Below are 21409 nucleotides of genomic sequence, written 5' to 3' on the forward strand. Positions count from 1 at the left end.
GAGAGCGAAGTTCCCACTCCAGACTATGCCTCCTCTCTGTCACAATCGGTAGCGGATCTCACACGGGTGTCTGTCCTCGATCAGCTGCCCCTGCAGACTTCCACAGTAGCCAGCGGGTCGCAGGAAGCTCTGTCCGAGACTTCCAATATAAGCCGCAAAAGCTCCAGACAGGAACACCAGTCTGAGTCCTCTTCCCGTTCCATTTCACCCCATGGTCCTTCTCTGCGGTCGGCTTCCCCCCGGTCCTCCTCCCCTGAGTCAGGCGAAGCGTTCTCAGATGCGCCTTCGGAGGATATTTCGGAGCTGGACCCTAACCAAATCTCTAGCATGAGGGATATGGTTCAGTACCTCATTGGAGCAATAAATCAGACCTGTGGCATCAAAGACTCCTCTACGGAACCCGCAGATCAGGCGGTTTCGTTTAGACGGTCTAAACCACCTTCCAAGTTTTTCGCTCCTCACCTTGAATTCGAGGAGATCCTGACCAGAGAAAGAGAGAATCCGACCAGACGCTTTCAGAGAGGAAAGCGCCTTGGCGTTTTATATCCTTTTTCTCCGGAGCTTACCACTAATTGGTCTGCCTCTCCTTCGGTGGATACTCCAGTTTCCAGGCTGTCCACCAACACAGTCCTTCTGCCATCCGGCGGAGCATCTCTGAAAGACTGTAACGATAGTCATAGGATCCATTGCGAAGTCAGCCTTTGAAGCGGCTGCGTCTACTCTTTGCCCGGCCTTTATTTCCACTTGGGTTTCAAAATCCATATCCAAATGGGCCAAACAAGTCCGTCGGGGCATCCTGGACGGGGTCCCACCTGGACAGCTGGCGGAGCTTGCCAACCAGATTTCTGATGTGGGTGAATACTTGGTCTCTGCTTAACTGGATGCTGCGTCTTGTGCGGCTCAGGCGTCCAGCAATGCTGTTGCCATCCGTCGGACCGTTTGGCTGAAGGCCTGGCAGGCGGATTTGTCTTCTAAAAAGTCCCTTACCAGCCTGCCTTTTCAGGGTTCACGTCTCTTTGGTTCCAAGCTGGACCAAATCATTAAGGACGCCATCGAGGGCACAAGTTCCCTTCTTCCCCAGTCTAAACCTCTCCGCCCTCCTCCTAGGCGGCAATTTCGGCCCTTTCGTCGTTTCGCGGCGTCAAGATTCCTTTTCCCAACAGCAGAGGCCACATGCACGTCAAGAGAAGAAGAAGGTATCCTTTAGACCCACTCCTTCCTGGTGTTCTCGCTACTCCCAAGGTAGATCCTCCAGGTCTAGGACTGGAAGGTCCACCTCAGCATGACTCTCGACAAGACACCAGCCCACTTCCCAGGCTCGGCGACCGTCTCCTCTTCTTCAGAGATGTCTGGATCTCTTCAGTAAAGGACACATGGGTCAGGGAAGTTGTATCCTCAGAATACAAAATAGAGTTTGTGTCACGGCCCCGGGATCGTTTTTTCGAATCCCGACCTCCAAGAGACCCCGCTCTAGTTCCGGGTTTCTTAGCAGCCATCGCGTCTCTCCTCAAATCCGGGGTAATCGTTCCTGTCCCAGAAAAAGAACTGTTCACAGGGTTCTATTCGAACCTTTTTGTAGTACCGAAAAAGGACGGCAAAGTTAGTCGCATTCTGGATCTCAAATTGCTGAACAAGAGGGTTCGTCTGAGACACTTCAGGATGGAATCCCTTTGTTCAGTAATTGCTTCCATGGAGGCTCTGGAGTTTCTGTGCTCCATAGACATCCAGGACGCCTACCTCCATGTCCCAATATTCCCGGGACATCACCGATTCCTGCATTTTGCAGTACTTCAGGCGCATTTTCAGTTTGTCGCCCTGCCATTCGGTCTCGCAACCACTCCCATGGTTTTTATGAAGATCATGACAGCGCTGATAGCCATCTTGAGGGTCAGGGGCCTGATACTTTTTCCGTACCTCAACGACGTCCTCATCAAGGCTCCGTCTTTTTCTCAGGCTCACGAAAGTCTGTCCATCGTCCTCGACACTCTAGCCCGTTTCGGGTGGCTTGTCAACAGGAAGAAATCCTGTCTCGTTCCTTCTCAACGCCTCGTTTTTCTGGGCATGCTTTTCGACACTCGTCAGACCAAAGTCTTCCTTCCTGAAGACAAGAGATCCATCCTTCGGCGGGAAGTTCGCTTACTCCGGGGTCCTCGGCTTCCCTCCTTCCGATCGGCCATGAAGGTTCTGGGGAGGATGTTTGCAAAATTGGAAGCGATTCCCTTCGCCCAATTTCACTCGCGACCTCTTCAGCAGGCCATTCTGTCACAGTGGGACAGGTCTGTCTTCTCCCTGGATTGTCCGATTTCAGCTTTCTCCCCGGGTCAAACGGTCCCTCAACTGGTGGCTGACGTCACCTCTCCTCTCCCAGGGCAGGTCCTTCCTTCCTTCCAGTTCACTGGCAGGTGGTGACGGCGGACGCCAACCTGCTCGGCTGGGGTGCGGTGTTTCGTCATCTGACTGTTCAGGGTCATTGGTCAGCACAGGAGTCCTCTCTGCCGATCAATGTCCTCGAGATTCGGGCCATCCTCCTGTCCCTTCTTCACTGGGAAAGGATTCTCAGGGGTCTGCCAATTCGAATCCAGACCGACAATGCCACAGCAGTGGCATATGTCAACCACCAGGGGAGGACTCGGAGTTCTCTGGCCTCGGTATCCAAGATTCTCCTTTGGGCAGAGGCAACGGTCCCAGTGATATCCGCGGTGTATATCCCCGGCGTGGACAATTGGGCCGCCGACTTCCTCAGCCGCGAGGGTCTCGCGGCAGGGGAATGGTCCTTGCATCAGGAGGTCTTCCATCAGATTTGTATTCGATGGGGGACTCCAGATGTGGACCTCACGGCGTCCTGAATCAACAGGAAGGTCCCACGGTTCGTCTCCAGGTCTCGCGATCCTCTCGCAGTGGGCGTCGACGCTCTGGCCATTTCTTGGTTGCAGTTCGTGCTCCCCTATCTGTTTCCACCCCTGCCCTTGCTTCCCAAGCTGTTGAAAAAGATCAAGGCGGAAGGGGTGCCGGTCATTCTGGTCGCCCCGGATTGGCCCAGGAGATCTTGGTTTGCAGAGATCGTCCATCTTCTCTCGGACTCCCCCTGGCGGCTTCCAGACAGACCCGATCTGCTGTCTCAGGGTCCGATCTGCCACCCGAATTCTTGGTCGCTCAGTTTATCGGTGTGGCTGTTGAGACTGCAGTTCTAAGAGCGTCCGGCCTTTCGGATCGGATGATTCACACTATGATCCAGGCTAGGAAGCCTTCTACTATCTACTATCGTACCTGGAAGGCTTACTTCCGTTGGTGCAAGTCCAACCACGTTTGACCTATGTCCTTTTCCCTTCCTTCCATTTTGGCCTTCCTTCAGGCAGGACTGGATTCGGGCCTCTCTCTTAGTTCCCTAAAGGGCCAGGTTTTTACGCTCTCCATCCTTTTTCAGAAGACGCTATCTTCTCGGCCACAGGTCAAGACCTTCCTTCAGGGAGTAGCCCATGCTGTCCCTCTGTATAGGGCTCCTGTGGAATCATGGGATTTGAATCTTGTGCTGGAGGTTCTGAGGGGTTCCCCCTTTGAGCCTCTCAGGGAGGTTTCCCTGTCAGTTCTATCCTGGAAAGTGGCCTTTCTTGTGGCCATCACCTCTATCCGGCGCGTTTCCGAGTTGGCGGCCCTTTCTTGCCGACCTCCTTTCTTGGTTATCCACCAGGACAAGGTGGTCCTGAGGCCTCCGCCTTCCTTCCTTCCTAAGGTGGTTTCCACCTTCCACCTCAACGAGGACATCGTTCTACCTTCCTTTTGTCCAGCTGGACCTCGTCAGGGTGGTGAAGGTCTACCTGGCTAGAACGGCCGCTTTCCGGAAGACGGATTCTCTTTTCGTCATTCCTGATGGCACGCATAGAGGCCTGCCATCTTCCAAGGCAACTATTGCTCGCTGGATCATAAAGGCAATTTTGGAGGCTTACCGGGTCAAGAACAGAGTGCCCCCTCCCGGGATTAAGGCTCACTCTACCCGGGCAGTCGGCGCCTCCTGGGCGGTGCACCACAGGGCTTCCGCCCTACAGCTTTGCAAAGCGGCAACCTGGTCTTCCATCCACACGTTCGCCAAATTTTACAAGGTCCATACCTACGCTTCGGTGGACGCCAGCCTAGGCAGAAGGATCTTGCAGGAGGCAGTGGTGAGTCCTCTGACCTGATGGAAGTCTGTTTTTCTCACCCCAGGGACTGCTTTGGGACGTCCCATGGTTCCTGTGTCCCCCAATGAGGCGATAGAGAAAACAGGATTTTTGGTTGCTTACCGTAAAATCTGTTTCTCGGAGCCTTCATTGGGGGACGCAGCACCCTCCCATGTTATTCAGTTTATGTTGTTCTGTGACTGTTCTCATGTTTACAGTTCTCATGTTTGTGGTTATGTTATTTCAACCTTATTGTTTTTCTCCTACTGCTTTCTCACTAACTGAAGTTCATAATGCCAGTCGGTGGGGTGTACACTGCAGAGGAGGAGCTAACTTTTTTTGTGCATAGTGGCAGCCTCCTAGTGGCAGCAGCATACACCCATGGTTCCTGTGTCCCCCAATGAAGGCTCCGAGAAACAGATTTTACGGTAAGCAACCAAAAATCCTGTTTTTGCCCCCTAGAAAGTAATAATGCCCTGTGTGCCCCTTTGACAGTCACAGTAACCTGAGTTCCCCTATAACAATAAGTGCCCACTTTACATTTAATAATGTCCTGAGTCTGCCCCCCCTGTACAGCTCCCCTATACACAGTAAAATGCCCCCTCACTGTATAGTAACACCCACACAGTATACTGACCCCTTAGGAGCCTCCAAACTGTTTGATGGCTCCAACACTGTATGATGGCCCCCTCACTGTAATCTCCACACTGTATGATGGCCCCTTCACTGTAATCCCCACACTGTATGATGGCCACATAGATAACCTCCATATATTATAATGTGCCACATAGTCCTCAATATAGCACAAGGCAGCACCCCCATAGGCAGACCCTGTAGTATAAGGCAGCACCCCTATAGGCAGATTCTGTAGTATAAGACAGTACCCCTATAGGCAGACCCTGTAGTATAACGCAGCACCCCCATAGGCAGATCCTGTAGTATAAAGCAGCACCCCCATAGGCAGACCCTGTAGTATAAAGCAGCAACCCCATAGGTAGACTCTGTAGTATAAGGCAGCACCCCATAGGCAGACCCTGTAGTATAAGGCAGCGCCACCATAAGCAGACCTTGTAGTATAAGACAGTATCCCTATAGGCAGACTGTAGTATAAGGTAGCACCCCCATAAGCAAACCCTGTAGTATAAGACAGTACCCCTATATGCAGACCCTGCAGTATAAAGCAGCACCCCCATAGGCAGAACCTGCAGTATAAGACAGTACCCATATAGGCAGACTCTGTAGTATAAGGCAGCACCCCCATAGGCAGACCCTGTAGTATAAGGCAGCCCCTCACCTCTCTTCCTCCTTGTTCCAGCGGTGCTCCAAGCTCCCGCTCATTTCCTGACAGCGGGCGACGGGCAGTGACGTCATTGCGCCAACTGTCAGTGTTGGCGACGCCAGACGCTGACAAGGGGATGATGTGAGAGGGAGCACCGGGCCCCCCCCCGCCTGCTCAGGGGCCCCATAGCGGCAGAGCAGGGAGATCGATTCTCCCTACTCTGCCGCAGAATGTAACTGTATCGGCGTTCTGCCGATGCAGTTACAGTAGCGTAGCTCCAGGTGGGCTCCCTCAGAGCGTGGGGACCTGGGCGACTGCCCTCTCTGCCCCCCCGGTAGCTACGCTTCTGGTCTCACCCCAAACCACAGCACAGTCAGTAGTGAGCAGGAGCTTTAGCTCGGCCGCCATCGTCTTCTCCCAGACCTGAGGCGTTGGAAGCTATAGAAGCAGCACTGACCCTTATTTCTGAAGAGTTTGTCCAGTTTGCTCCACACGTAATATATAAGTTACTGTACGAGGCTGAAGTTGGTTTCTAATTCGTCAATTTTTTCTTTTCTTTTTTTTATAAGTTTAACATCAAAAATAAACATCACAATAATAACATACAGTCATGGCCAAAAGTATTGACACCCCTGCAATTCTGTCAGATAATACTCAGTTTCTTCCTGAAAATGATTGCAATCACAAATTCTTTGGTATTATTATCTTCATTTAATTTGTCTTAAATTAAAAAACACAAAAGAGAATGAAGCAAAAAGCAAAACATTGATCATTTCACACAAAACTCCAAAAATGGGCCAGACAAAAGTATTGGCACCCTCAGCCTAATACTTGGTTGCACAACCTTTAGCCAAAATAACTGCGTCCAACCGCTTCCGGTAACCATCGATGAGTTTCTTACAATGCTCTGCTGGAATTTTAGACCATTCTTCTTTGGCAAACTGCTCCAGGTCCCTGATATTTGAAGGGTGCCTTCTCCAAACTGCCATTTTTAGATCTCTCCACAGGTGTTTTATGGGATTCAAGTCTGGACTCATTGCTGGCCACCTTAGAAGTCTCCAGTGCTTTCTCTCAAACCATTTTCTAGTGCTTTTTTAAGTGTGTTTTGGGTCATTGTCCTGCTGGAAGACTCATGACCTCTGAGGGAGACCCAGCTTTCTCACACTGGGCCCTACATTATGCTGCAAAATTTGTTGGTAGTCTTCAGACTTCATAATGCCATGCACACGGTCAAGCAGTCCAGTGCCAGAGGCAGCAAAGCAACGCCAAAACATCAGGGAACCTCCGCCATGTTTGACTGTAGGGACCGTGTTCTTTTCTTTGAATGCCTCTTTTTTTCTCCTGTAAACTCTATGTTGATGCCTTTGCCCAAAAAGCTCTACTTTTGTCTCATCTGACCAGAGAACATTCTTCCAAAACGTTTTAGGCTTTTTCAGGTAAGTTTTGGCAAACTCCAGCCTGGCTTTTTTATGTCTCGGGGTAAGAAGTGGGGTCTTCCTGGGTCTCCTACCATACAGTCCCTTTTCATTCAGACGCCGACGGATAGTACGGGTTGACACTGTTGTACCCTCGGACTGCAGGGCAGCTTGAACTTGTTTGGATGTTAGTCTAGGTTCTTTATCCAACATCCGCACAATCTTGCGTTGAAATCTCTTGTCAATTTTTCTTTTCCATCCACATCTAGGGAGGTTAGCCACAGTACATGAAAAAAGAACGGTATTTCAGCTCACCCTTAGTTCAGACGAGATGGTAGAAGTCAGTCCGAGCACGGATACAGAGTGTTGCTGCCACAACACTGATTGGTATGTAGAAAGAAACGGTGTGGATCCAGCTCCGGGATAAAAATGCAAAATTTTATTTAAACATTTAAAACGCTGCTAGAACATGACCAGCATGAAGGTGACGGAGAGCAACCAGCACCTGGACGCGTTTCGGGCAACAAAGATGCCCTTAGTCCTCAGTATGCTGACAAGAACACATGGTTGCAATAAAACAGTTCACAGCAGGTGAATGCAATTAAAATAAACACATGATTCAAATACAAACATAATAAACTCTGCAAAGGTGAACAAAATTACAAAACAAGAAGGTTGACAGAAATAAGTATAAAGAAAATATACATCTATATATGACGAACATGCAAAATCACAAAGAAAATATCAAAAAAAATATCAAAAAAAAAAAAAAAAAATGATGATGATGATGGAAAAAAAAAAATGCGAACCGCAGAGAACTTTAGTAATGGAGCATAATTTCCTTCCTTAAATTTAACCCTAATGGAACTCTGGTATTGAGTCTAAAGATCCAAAAAGCCTCTCTATCACGCAGTTTCTTTTCCCGATCACCACCACGTATATCTTTTGATATCTGCTCAATGGCAAAGGTTTTAAGATGTGTAGTTTGCCTATTATGAATATTAATGAAGTGATTTGAAACATTAGAAACATGTCGGAGTGTGGGATGCACTATATCATAGAGATGCTCCCTGAATAATTCTTTAAACCTCCTGATGGTGGATCCAACATAAAACAATTTACAATCAGTGCATTCCACAATATAAACTGTATAATCAGAGTTACAATTAAGAAATTTTTTTATAGAAAACGTGGTTATGTTTTGTGAACAATTAAAGTGTGCGGTTTTTTTCACGTACGTGCAAGTTTTGCAGGAACGTGAACCGCACTTGAAACAGCCTGTAACAGACAACCAGTCTGCACTATTTTTAGTTTTTTTAGATTCTAAAAAAACTAGGGGATAAGGCATTCCCTAAAGTGGGGGCTCGTCTAGAAACAATACTAATACCATTTTGTAAAATACAATCCATGATATGATCTTTAAGTAAATTTAAATTGCGTGTGACAATTTGAGAAACTGATTTAAAAAAAGTGCTGTACGTCAAAACCAACACAGGCTGTGTCAAATGCGCTCTAACAGAAGAATTAGTGTTGGATACAATATCTGTTTGAGTGCGGCTATTAGTCCTGGCGGGTTCAATAAGCTCTGACCTTTGTTTGGAGTCAGCAATATCAAAGGCTCTATTTACAGACCAATTAGAATATTTTCTCTGATGGAACCGCTGTCTGATAATTGTTTTTTCACGGCTGAATGATGACTCGGAGCTGCAGTTTCTGCGCGCTCTCAGAGCCTCACCCACGGGAATTGACTGAATGGTATGTGGGGGGTGAAAACTTTTGGCGTGTAAGATGGTGTTACCTGCGGTTTCTTTTCGGTAGGTATAACTTCTGATGTTTTCAGAGGGGATGCCCTCAAGACAAAGATCCAAAAAATTAATACAGTTTTTGTTCCATGAATGAGTGAAACTTAAGTTGAAAGGATTGTTATTGATATAAAAAACAAAATTAGAAATGGATTCTTGATCACCTTGCCATACAAGCAGTAAATCATCTATATATCTAGAGTACCATTTGATGTTGTTTAAAAAAGGATTATCATTAGAATAAATGTAGTGTTCCTCCCACCATGACATGGTTAAATTTGCAACTGAAGGGGAAAATTTAGCACCCATTGAAACACCACTGGTTTGGATAAAGAATTTGCCATCAAATAAAAAATAATTATGTGATAGAAGAAAAGATAATACTGATAAAATAAAAAACTGAAAATCTGAAGAAAAATTGCTGTACTTAGATAAATGAAAATCAACCGCTGTCAATGCCACTTTATGTGGAATGGAAGTGTATAAAGAAGAAACATCAGAAGTTAACCAAGACCATTGTTCACTCCACAAAACCCCATTAAACATGTTCAATACATCTTTAGAATCTTTAAGATACCCAGGGACACTTTGTGCCAATGGTTGTAAGATCGTATCCAGCCATTCACCAAGGTGTTCACTATATGAACCTATACCTGAGATGATAGGACGCATTGGAGGTGGAAAAACACCTTTATGGGTTTTCGGCAGCGCATGCAATATGGGAATGATAGGATTATCAACATACAGAAGTTCAGATTGTTTGGTAAAAAAACCATATTCAAAACCCTCATCAATAAGTGCTTTAATTAATGACGTGAATGCAGAAGTAGGATCTGAACTCAGAACACTATATATTTCACTTTCTGCAAGCATGTCATGAATGGCTCTAAAATAATCATCCTTGTTCAGAATAACCACCGACCCCCCTTTATCAGACATTTTAATCACTATGTCCGGGTTCATTCTAATTTTTACTAAAGACTCCCGTTCACTTCTGAAGAGATTAGATTTTTTTGGAGAACAAACAGTATTATTAGCTAGATGACGAATGTCTCTTTCCACTGACTCCTGAAAACGATCCATAGCTTCCGTTCTGGACTGGATCGGATAAAAATGGGATTTTTAATTCTAAACGATGGAATAGAATTGATGTCCTTTACTATCGTTTTTTCAGAATCCATGTCCATAAGCATAGTGAGTGTGAACTGTTCACAAAAGTCTTTTTTAGAAAAATCATTAGGAAAAATTTTTTTTTTAGTAAGGTGAGCTTCCTGATCATGCTCTTCATAAAAGTGTCTTTTGACTGTGAGGTCTCGGACAAATTTATTGATGTCTTTGAGAGTAGCAAATACATCCAATTCTTTATTGGTAGGTGCAAAATTCAAGCCGCGGGATAACAGTTTAATGTCATCGTCAGAAAAAATAGTAGAAGATAAATTGAGAACACTCAGTGAAAGGTTCTGTTCTGACTCCTGAGACGGTTCTGGAAAATGGTGGGGGCGCTTGGAGTGTTTTCTTCCGCCCCTCCTGGGACATTTCTTGGTCCATTTTTTGAAAAATGCGACTTAGATTTATTTTTTCTGTAATAACGTGGTTGAGTTTTAAAGTTCTCATTAGGTGCAGGTGGGTCAATATCTCGACTAGATGGACCTGCCGATGTGTCAGATGATTCAAGATCCGAAGAAGAGAATGTGACCTGACTGCGTCGTGTGTATGGTGACTCACGATCACGTCTTTTTAAAATTGATCTAGGTGTGGTTGATTGTCTCTCCCACCTGCCCCATTCATAAACCTGGTCATTGGAGTAGTCAAATAAATCTCTGTTGAATTTTTTCTTCTTTACTAATATAATGGACTCCTCCAGAGATTGTAATTTTATTTTCAGGTTTTTTTGAAAATCTTCATATTCCTGATTATTGACCAGCGATTTATATGTCATCAAACCTTTGTCTAAGTCAGATTTTAATTTTATTAACTCCTCATTCTCATGTTTCACAATAAGTTGAATCAGTTGTGTGGAACAAATGGATAATATAGAGTTCCAGTCTTTGACAAAATCACTGTTATAAACAGTGGTAGGAATTTTCTTAATTCTTAATCCTCTAGGGATGATATTTTGTTCCAAATAATGAGTAAGAGTGGTTTGATCCCACCAGATACGCATTTCATTTAAAGAAGTCTTTTCAATGGAAGACATGAGATTTAATGTGTCAGGAGAAGTATCTGAACTTAGACCCACTGATTGAAATACTTGTGCTGCACGTTCCCTTCTCAAAGGGTCGATTAAAGAATCCATATTTGCAAAAAAGCCAACCAAATTGCAAGAAAAACACTTAAATAGAAAAACCAGTGAAAAATAACAATGAAAAAATTATAAAATCAATGAGGTCTCTCCGAATAATCATGCATGGTCAAGTATGTCCAATATTTTCAATATATATATATATATATATATAGCAGCTCAAACCATCCGATGTATACTGAAAAGTCATTGCATGCGTATGCAAGGGGAGCACGAAAAGGCAGAAGGCTTAGCACATGAAAAAAGAACGGTATTTCAGCTCACCCTTAGTTCAGACGAGATGGTAGAAGTCAGTCCGAGCACGGATACAGAGTGTTGCTGCCACAACACTGATTGGTATGTAGAAAGAAACGGTGTGGATCCAGCTCCGGGATAAAAATGCAAAATTTTATTTAAACATTTAAAACGCTGCTAGAACATGACCAGCATGAAGGTGACGGAGAGCAACCAGCACCTGGACGCGTTTCGGGCAACAAAGATGCCCTTAGTCCTCAGTATGCTGACAAGAACACATGGTTGCAATAAAACAGTTCACAGCAGGTGAATGCAATTAAAATAAACACATGATTCAAATACAAACATAATAAACTCGGCAAAGGTGAACAAAATTACAAAACAAGAAGGTTGGCAGAAATAAGTATAAAGAAAATGTACATCTATATATGACGAACATGCAAAATCACAAAGAAAATATAAAAAAAAATATAAAAAAAAAAAAAAAATGCGAACCGCAGAGAACTTTAGTAATGGAGTTCAAAAAAACCTGAAAATAAAATTACAATCTCTGGAGGAGTCCATTATATTAGTAAAGAAGAAAAAATTCAACAGAGATTTATTTGACTACTCCAATGACCAGGTTTATGAATGGGGCAGGTGGGAGAGACAATCAACCACACCTAGATCAATTTTAAAAAGACGTGATCGTGAGTCACCATACACACGACGCAGTCAGGTCACATTCTCTTCTTCGGATCTTGAATCATCTGACACATCGGCAGGTCCATCTAGTCGAGATATTGACCCACCTGCACCTAATGAGAACTTTAAAACTCAACCACGTTATTACAGAAAAAATAAATCTAAGTCGCATTTTTCAAAAAATGGACCAAGAAACGTCCCAGGAGGGGCGGAAGAAAACACTCCAAGCGCCCCCACCATTTTCCAGAACCGTCTCAGGAGTCAGAACAGAACCTTTCACTGAGTGTTCTCAATTTATCTTCTACTATTTTTTCTGACGATGACATTAAACTGTTATCCCGCGGCTTGAATTTTGCACCTACCAATAAAGAATTGGATGTATTTGCTACTCTCAAAGACATCAATAAATTTGTCCGAGACCTCACAGTCAAAAGACACTTTTATGAAGAGCATGATCAGGAAGCTCACCTTACTAAAAAAAAATTTTTTCCTAATGATTTTTCTAAAAAAGACTTTTGTGAACAGTTCACACTCACTATGCTTATGGACATGGATTCTGAAAAAACGATAGTAAAGGACATCAATTCTATTCCATCGTTTAGAATTAAAAATCCCATTTTTATCCGATCCAGTCCAGAACGGAAGCTATGGATCGTTTTCAGGAGTCAGTGGAAGGAGACATTCGTCATCTAGCTAATAATACTGTTTGTTCTCCAAAAAAATCTAATCTCTCCAGAAGTGAACGGGAGTCTTTAGTAAAAATTAGAATGAACCCGGACATAGTGATTAAAATGTCTGATAAAGGGGGGTCGGTGGTTATTCTGAACAAGGATGATTATTTTAGAGCCATTCATGACATGCTTGCAGAAAGTGAAATATATAGTGTTCTGAGTTCAGATCCTACTTCTGCATTCACGTCATTAATTAAAGCACTTATTGATGAGGGTTTTGAATATGGTTTTTTTACCAAACAACAATCTGAACTTCTGTATGTTGATAATCCTATCATTCCCATATTGCATGCGCTGCCGAAAACCCATAAAGGTGTTTTTCCACCTCCAATGCGTCCTATCATCTCAGGTATAGGTTCATATAGTGAACACCTTGGTGAATGGCTGGATACGATCTTACAACCATTGGCACAAAGTGTCCCTGGGTATCTTAAAGATTCTAAAGATGTATTGAACATGTTTAATGGGGTTTTGTGGAGTGAACAATGGTCTTGGTTAACTTCTGATGTTTCTTCTTTATACACTTCCATTCCACATAAAGTGGCATTGACAGCGGTTGATTTTCATTTATCTAAGTACAGCAATTTTTCTTCAGATTTTCAGTTTTTTATTTTATCAGTATTATCTTTTCTTCTATCACATAATTATTTTTTATTTGATGGCAAATTCTTTATCCAAACCAGTGGTGTTTCAATGGGTGCTAAATTTTCCCCTTCAGTTGCAAATTTAACCATGTCATGGTGGGAGGAACACTACATTTATTCTAATGATAATCCTTTTTTAAACAACATCAAATGGTACTCTAGATATATAGATGATTTACTGCTTGTATGGCAAGGTGATCAAGAATCCATTTCTAATTTTGTTTTTTATATCAATAACAATCCTTTCAACTTAAGTTTCACTCATTCATGGAACAAAAACTGTATTAATTTTTTGGATCTTTGTCTTGAGGGCATCCCCTCTGAAAACATCAGAAGTTATACCTACCGAAAAGAAACCGCAGGTAACACCATCTTACACGCCAAAAGTTTTCACCCCCCACATACCATTCAGTCAATTCCCGTGGGTGAGGCTCTGAGAGCGCGCAGAAACTGCAGCTCCGAGTCATCATTCAGCCGTGAAAAAACAATTATCAGACAGCGGTTCCATCAGAGAAAATATTCTAATTGGTCTGTAAATAGAGCCTTTGATATTGCTGACTCCAAACAAAGGTCAGAGCTTATTGAACCCGCCAGGACTAATAGCCGCACTCAAACAGATATTGTATCCAACACTAATTCTTCTGTTAGAGCGCATTTGACACAGCCTGTGTTGGTTTTGACGTACAGCACTTTTTTTAAATCAGTTTCTCAAATTGTCACACGCAATTTAAATTTACTTAAAGATCATATCATGGATTGTATTTTACAAAATGGTATTAGTATTGTTTCTAGACGAGCCCCCACTTTAGGGAATGCCTTATCCCCTAGTTTTTTACAATCTAAAAAAACTAAAAATAGTGCAGACTGGTTGTCTGTTACAGGCTGTTTCAAGTGCGGTTCACGTTCCTGCAAAACTTGCACGTACGTGAAAAAAAACGCACACTTTAATTGTTCACAAAACATAACCACGTTTTCTATAAAAAAAAATTCTTAATTGTAACTCTGATTATACAGTTTATATTGTGGAATGCACTGATTGTAAATTGTTTTATGTTGGATCCACCATCAGGAGGTTTAAAGAAAGATTCAGGGAGCATCTCTATGATATAGTGCATCCCACACTCCGACATGTTTCTAATGTTTCAAATCACTTCATTAATATTCATAATAGGCAAACTACACATCTTAAAACCTTTGCCATTGAGCAGATATCAAAAGATATACGTGGTGGTGATCGGGAAAAGAAACTGCGTGATAGAGAGGCTTTTTGGATCTTTAGACTCAATACCAGAGTTCCATTAGGGTTAAATTTAAGGAAGGAAATTATGCTCCATTACTAAAGTTCTCTGCGGTTCGCTTTTTTTTTTTTTTTTTTTTTTTCCATCATCATCATCATCATCATCATTTTTTTTTTTTTATATTTTCTTTGTGATTTTGCATGTTCTTCATATATAGATGTATATTTTCTTTATACTTATTTCTGCCAACCTTCTTGTTTTGTAATTTTGTTCACCTTTGCAGAGTTTATTATGTTTGTATTTGAATCATGTGTTTATTTTAATTGCATTCACCTGCTGTGAACTGTTTTATTGCAACCATGTGTTCTTGTCAGCATACTGAGGACTAAGGGCATCTTTGTTGCCCGAAACGCGTCCAGGTGCTGGTTGCTCTCCATCACCTTCATGCTGGTCATGTTCTAGCAGCGTTTTAAATGTTTAAATAAAATTTTGCATTTTTATCCCGGAGCTGGATCCACACCGTTTCTTTCTACAGGTTAGCCACAGTGCCATGGGCTTTAAACTTCTTGATGACACTGCGCACGGTAGACACAGGAACATTCAGGTCTTTGGAGATGGACTTGTAGCCTTGAGATTGCTCATGCTTCCTCACAATTTGGTTTCTCAAGTCCTCAGACAGTTCTTTGGTCTTCTTTCTTTTCTCCATGCTCAATGTGGTACACACAAGGACACAGGACAGAGGTTGAGTCAACTTTAATCCATGTCAACTGGCTAAAAGTGTGATTTAGTTATTGCCAACACCTGTTCGGTGCCACAGGTGCTGTTAATTACACAAATTAGGGAAGCATCACATGATTTTTCGAACGGTGCCAATACTTTTGTCCACCCCCTTTTTTATGTTTGGTGTGGAATTATATGCAATTTGGCTTTAGGACTAGGGTTGAGCGAAACGGATCGTTCATTTTCAAAAGTCGCCGACTTTTGGCAAAGTCGGGTTTCGTGAAACCCGACCCGACTCCAGCGTGGGATCGGCCACGTGGTCGGCGATCTTGGCGCCAAAGTCGCGTTTTGTATGACGCCTTCCCCGCCATTTTTTCAGCCAATTAAGGAGTGTGGGCAGCGTGATGACATAGATTCCGGCCTGGTTTCTGCGGCGTCATAGAGCCATATTACCGTTTGGGCTGCAGTGATTTCCGCAGTCAAACACAACACATGCTTTGCACGGAGGGGAGAGAGAGAGACTGAGTATTATCTGACTGAATTGCAGGGGTGTTAATACTTTTGGCCATGACTGTACAATGCAGCGAGGTGCCCTGATGTAAATACACTTAAAAACAGCTGCAAAAATTATAAAACTGGCACAAAAAAGGGCATCAAAGTGGGCACCAAAGGGCGTTAATGAAAGCTTTAAATGACTTTGGGCCACTGATATCACACTGCAGACATATAGAACAGGAAGCCACACATCAAAACCAGGTCCCTCCAGCCTGGCCCAAATGGGTTCTGGGCATCAGAATTGGCATCAAAGTGGGCAAACAGCCAATTTTCACAGATTTGAATAAGTGATGTTTTTAAGGGGTTAAATGACTTTGGGCCACTGATCTGACACTTAGGCTGGAGTCACACTTACCGCATGGAAAATCGGTCCGAGTCTCCCTGCTGAGAGTCACAGGAGTGTTCTCCGTATGGTCATCCGTGTGTAATGTGTTTGCAATGTGATGATGCGATTTTCTCGCACCTATGTATCTGTATGATGTGCGTATGGCTTTAGATTTCTCACTGTTTTTCCTCATTGAATTTAATGGCTCATTGGGCTAAAAGGAGAAAAATGTGTGCGTATTTCTCGCAAGTCACATTGATGGTCGGTGTGGTGTCTGTTTTTTCTCGCACCCATAGGCTTGCATTGGTGAGACTTGGCCGATATACGCGTACAATCGCAGCACATAGAATACGCCCGAGAAAAAAAACAGTGATGGGAGCTTCCCCATAGACTAACACTGGTCCGAGTGCTATGAGATGGTTTTCTCTCATAGCACTCATTTGTATTATACACTAGTCTGACTCCGGCCTAAGAATACACATCTGTGCATTCTTAGTGTGAGATCAGTGGCCCAAAGTCATTTAACCCCTTAAAAACATCAGTTACCTAATCAAATCTGTGAAAATGGGCTGTGACCACTTTGATGCCAATTCTGATGCCCAGAACCCATTTGGGCCAGGCTAACGGGACCTGGGTTTGATGCAGGGCATCACTATCTGTGTATTCTTAGTGTGAAATCAGTGGAACAAAGTCATTCAACCCCTTAAAAACATCAGTTACTTATTCAAATCTGTACAAATGGACTGTTTGACCACTTTGATGCCAATTCTGATGCCCAGAACCCATTTGGGCCAGGCTAGAGGAACCTGGGTTTGATGCGGGCCATCACTATCTATGTATTCTTAGTGTGAGATCAGTGGCCCAAAGTAATTTAACCCCTTAAAAACACCAGTTATTTATTCAAATGTCCAAAATCGACTGTCTGCCCACTTTGATGCCAGTTCTGGTGCCCAGAACCCATTTGAGCCAGGCTGGAGATACCTGGTTTTGATGTGGGGAGCCCTGTTCTATATATCTGCAGTGTGAGATCAGTGACCCAAAGTCATTTAACCGTTTCATTAACGCCCTTTGATGCCCTTTTTTGTGCCAGTTTTATCATTTGTGTATCTGTTTTTAAGTGTATTCACATGAGGACACCTCGCTGCATTGTATGTTATTATTGTGTTTTTTTTGTTGTTGTTAAACCTATAAAAAACAGAAAAGAAAAAATTTGACGAATTAGAAACTGACAAATAAGAAACCAACTTCAGCCTCGTAGTTACTGTATGGAAACCTCTGACTGTGAGAGCCGTAGGTCAGAACACGACACCATAAGAAGTCATCAGATGTGATGTCACACACGTGTCCAACCTTTGGGAAACCACTGGGGCTCATTTGCATACAAACGCCTTGTCCTTGGTGGGATTTGAACCCAGGACCCCAGCACAGCAAGACAACAGTGCTAACCACTGAACCACTATGATGTGTTCCCTGTGTGAATAAGGAGCATGACCCCAAAAACATTCAAACATGTAGACTTAATGTAGGAACTCTGTGATATAGCGGACTATTATCACTTGGGGGGATTGTTATTATGTCTTCCATTTCTTGATTTTGCATTATTATGTGATTTGTTAAACAACGTAAAGAGAACATAAAATTGTGCGACGCATTTACAATATATGGGGCGGATAGACGTGATATTGTAGTATTACACCGTACTCTCTATGTCGCTGTGTAGCCCTCATCTAAAACTCGCTGCAATATGTACATAATGCACAAATCAAGGGGGCCCCAGAAGTAGAGCCGCTCTGTACTGTCTTTGACTAAAACAGTCTTAACTCAGACTCCCCTCAATTACATCCATATCGCCCCCCCCCCCCCCCCAACACTGCACAGGTAGTCATCTCTACACAGTAGATTCACCATCTAGAGGAAGACACTGTGTCATATTTTAAAGACCTCTGCTTTACTTAAAGGGAATCTGTCAATCAAAAAAACATTATTAACCTAATAAATACCAACAAAAGATGAGCAGCCAAGAAAACAAATCATTCAAGAGACACACTCTGAAAGAAATCTGTAAACCAACATGAGAAAAAGGAGTGCAAAAATAGGCCTAATAAAATATAGCATTTTATTTAGATACAGTAAAAAAAGCAATTTAAATGCAAAAAACAAACATAACAAAACAAAATGTTCCTGAAAGTGGTATCCGTACACATGTACAAGGTATGCAGTATGAAATTTATTAGAAACAACTTTAAACAGGTAAAAACCCTACCTAAGATACCCCAAGTCAGGCAGCTTAATGCCATGACTATTACTAAATGATTTAGTGAGTAAGATAAGTAAATACTTACATCTAGATGATATATTACTAGAAAGGGGTAGTGTACATCTGCCCTGGTCCACAAGCCCCAACATACGTTTCACCCAAGGCTTCATTAGGGGTAGAACTAATGAACGAATGATCAATGAGCGACTGATGCCGAGATAAAGCGGGAACAATGCTATCACGCCTCCTGACGAAGACACTTGCGAAACGCGTGTAGGGGTGGCAGGCAGGGGTCCTTTTACTAGATCCTACCAGTTAGTAAGTATTGGCACACTTTATGTTACTTATGCTTAAACAAGGCTCTATATTTCTGCACTACTAGCACTTTATACTGCAGTGTTTATCGCATTGAGTCCTTGTGTTTGCTAGGAGTTGATTTCTATTGGGAGCATTGTTGCTGATGTTGTTAACACAGTAGCCGCCTGGCACGTTTCAGCCTTTCATTCTGCGGCGACTGGTCTGTTGTCTTCAGTCGCTCACGGTGTTACTTTTATGTACAGTGTCTTGCGAAAGTATTCGGCTCCCTGGAACTTTTCAACCTTTTCCCACATATCATGCTTCAAACATAAAGATTCCAAATGTAAATTTTTGGTGAAGAATCAACAACAAGTGGAACACAATTGTGAAGTTGAACAAAATTTATTGGTTATTTTACATTTTTGTGGAAATTCAAAAACTGAAAAGTGGGGCGTGCAATATTTTTCGTCCCCTTTAACTTAATACTGTTGCGCCACCTTTTGCTGCGATTACATCTGTAAGTCACTTGGGGTATGTCTCTATCAGTTTTGTACATCGAGAGAGTGAAATTCTTGCCCATTCTTCCTTGGCAAACAGCTCGAGCTCAGTGAGGTTTGATGGAGATCGTTTGTGAACAGCAGTTTCAGCTTTTTCCACAGATTCTCAATTGAATTGAGGTCTGAACTTTGACTTGGCCATTCTAACACCTGGATACATTTATCGGTGAACCATTCCATTGTAGATTTTGCTTTATGTTTGGGATCATTGTCTTGTTGGAAGACAAATCTCCGTCCCAGTCTCAGGTCTTTTGCAGACTCCAACAGGTTTTCTTCAAGAATGGTCCTGTATTTGGCTCCATCCTTTTTCCCATCAAATTTAGCCATCTTCCCTGTCCCTGCTAAAGAAAAGCAGGCCCAAACCATGATGCTGCCACCACCATGTTTGACAGTGAGGATGGTGTGTTCAGGGTAATGAGCTGTGTTGCCTTTACGCCAAACATATTGTTTGGCATTGTTGCCAAAAAGTTTGATATTGGTTTCATCTGACCAGAGCACCTTCTTCCACGTGTTTGGTGTGTCTCCCAGGTGGCTTGTTGCAAACTTTAAATGAAACTTTTTATGGATATCTGAGAAATGGCTTTCTTCTTGCCACTCTTCCATAAAGGCCAGATTTGTGCAGTGTATGACTGATTGTTGTCCTATGGACAGACTGTCCCACCTCAGCTGTAGATCTCTGCAGTTCATCCAGAGTGATCATGGGCCTCTTGGCTGCATCTCTGATCAGTCTTCTCTACTAGATTTGCAGGTATGATACTCCTTCCATTTCAATATGATCGCTTGCACAGTGCTCCTTGGGATGTTTTAAGTTTTGGAAATGATTTTGTAACCAAATCCAGCTTTAAACTTCTCCACAACAGTATCACAGACCTGCCTGTTGTGTTCCTTGCTCTTCACGATGCTCTCTGTGCTTCAAACAGAACCCTGAGGCCATGTTCACACGCTGCGGGTTCCTCTGCGGGTTAATCCCGCAGCGGAATTGAAAATCTGCAGGGCAAAACCGCTGTGGTTATCCCTGCAGATTTATCGCGGTTTGTTCCGCGGTTTCCGCTGCGGGATTACTGCTGTACTATTGATGCTGCATATGCAGCAATATGCAGCATCAATAGTAATGGTAAAAATAATAAAAATTGGCTATACTCACCCTCTGACGTCGCGATCTCCCCGGCGCTGCAAGCGGCTGTGCCGACAAGGACCTTCGTGACGTCACGGTCATGTGACCGCGGCGTCATCACGGTCATGTGACCGCGACGTCACCACAGGTCCTGTTCGGCACAGCAACTGAGACCGGACGGCCGCGGGCAGCGCTGAGAGGTGAGTATAGCTTCATTTTTTATTTTAATTCTTTTTTTTACACTATTTTATGGTTCCCAGGGCCTGGAGGAGAGTCTCCTCTCCTCCACCCCGGGTACCACCCGCACATTATCCGCTTACTTCCCGCAACGTGGGCACAGCCCCATGCGGGAAGTAAGCGGTTCAATGCATTCCTATGGGTGCAGAATCGCAGCGATTCTGCACAAAGAAGTGACATGCTGCGGGTTGTAAACCGCTGCGTTTCTGCGTGGTTTTTCCCGCAGCATGTGCACTGCGGTTTGCGGTTTCCATAGGGTTTACATGTTAATGTAAACGCTATGCAAACTGCTGCGGACCCGCAGCATCAAAATCGCGGCGGTTCCGCGGTAAAAACCGCAGCGTGTGAACATGGCCTGAGACTATCACAGAGCAGGTGCATTTATACGGAGACTTGATTACACACAGGTGGATTATATTTATCATCATTAGGCATTTAGGACAACATTGGATCATTCTGAGTTCCACAATGAACTTCTGGAGTGAGTTTGCTGCTCTGAAAGTAAAGGGGCCAAATAATATTGCACGCCCCACTTTTCAGTTTTTGAATTTCCACAAAAATTTAAAATAACCAATAAATTTCTCAACTTCACAATTGAGTTCCACTTGTTGTTGATTCTTCACCAAAAATTTACATTTGGTATCTTTATGTTTGAAGCATGATATGTGGGAAAAGGCTGAAAAGTTCCAGGGGGCCGAATACTTTCGCAAGGCACTGTATTTGTGATATTCTGTTCTTTAACTTTACTGGTTATCTGTGATCTATTGTGGATTCCCCTATACTCCTGGTTCAGCAGATTTTTATTCTATTTATTATTATGTGTATTCTATTTAAATAAAATTGTTATTTGGTATAAAATACTCT

General features: G+C 43.3%; 1 protein-coding gene across 11 annotated transcripts in view; it reads left to right on the forward strand.

Annotated features, from left to right (window-relative positions):
• LOC143765004 (uncharacterized) overlaps positions 1-21409 on the forward strand; it is a 78149-nt gene that overhangs the window by 7886 nt on the left and 48854 nt on the right. The window contains exon 1 of one of the 11 annotated variants that reach the window (XM_077251197.1): positions 4455-4582. The exons of the other annotated variants lie outside the window; for them this stretch is intronic. Within the exon in view, the coding sequence (XP_077107312.1) occupies positions 4555-4582 (28 nt within the window). The 5' untranslated portion in view covers positions 4455-4554. Of the gene's footprint in view, positions 1-4454; positions 4583-21409 lie in introns of those variants that run through there. 11 annotated transcript variants of the gene reach the window in all.

This window comes from Ranitomeya variabilis, chromosome 4, assembly GCF_051348905.1.
Source record: "Ranitomeya variabilis isolate aRanVar5 chromosome 4, aRanVar5.hap1, whole genome shotgun sequence".
Taxonomy (NCBI): Eukaryota; Metazoa; Chordata; class Amphibia; order Anura; family Dendrobatidae; genus Ranitomeya; species Ranitomeya variabilis.